The following is a 535-nucleotide window of genomic DNA, read 5'->3' as shown; positions in this document are numbered from 1 at the left end:
GGAGGGGGGGGGAAAATGGAGGTTTGGGGGGCAGGAAAAGGAGTTTGTGAGGGGTTGAAAGGCATCTGGGGGGTGGGAAAGGGGGAGAGGTCCCTAAAAAGTTCAGGCCTGGAGCAAAATCAGGATCCCAGCCCAGGTGCCTGGATGATGTTCCCGTTCAGATGGTTCTTCTCCCCCTGCAGACATTGGCATGGAGCACTTCATCAAGAAGGTGGAGGCTGCTCATTGTGCTGCCTGCGACCTCTTCATCCCCATGCAGGTCGGGATCATCCAGAAGCACCTGAAGTCCCTGGACCACAACCACAACCGCCGGGTGAGCCCAGGGATGGGGCAGCTCATGGAGCTCCTGAAACCAGAGAGAGCTCAAAGGGTTTGGTGGGCAAGGAGCTCTGGAGATCACCCAGGGCCACCCCTGGAGAGCAGGGTCACCTCCAGCAGATCCCACAGGAACCAGCCAGGCTGGGAATGTCTCCAGAGCAGGAGACTCCACAGCCTCTCTGGGCAGCCTGGCCCAGGGCTCTGCCACCCTCCCAGG

General features: G+C 60.2%; 1 protein-coding gene across 1 annotated transcript in view; it reads left to right on the top strand.

Annotated features, from left to right (window-relative positions):
• The window catches only part of AKAP8L (A kinase (PRKA) anchor protein 8-like), an 18,877-nt gene that overhangs the window by 15,462 nt on the left and 2,880 nt on the right, over nt 1–535 (top strand). Inside the window, exon 12 of the mRNA XM_009994028.1 lies at nt 183–313. Within this exon, the coding sequence (XP_009992330.1) occupies nt 183–313 (131 nt within the window). The remainder of the gene's footprint in view (nt 1–182; nt 314–535) is intronic.

The sequence above is a fragment of the Chaetura pelagica genome, unplaced genomic scaffold (genome assembly GCF_000747805.2).
Source record: "Chaetura pelagica isolate M959 unplaced genomic scaffold, ChaPel_1.0 scaffold1270, whole genome shotgun sequence".
Taxonomy (NCBI): domain Eukaryota; kingdom Metazoa; phylum Chordata; class Aves; order Apodiformes; family Apodidae; genus Chaetura; species Chaetura pelagica.
This window is presented reverse-complemented; position numbering and strand designations above follow the sequence as displayed.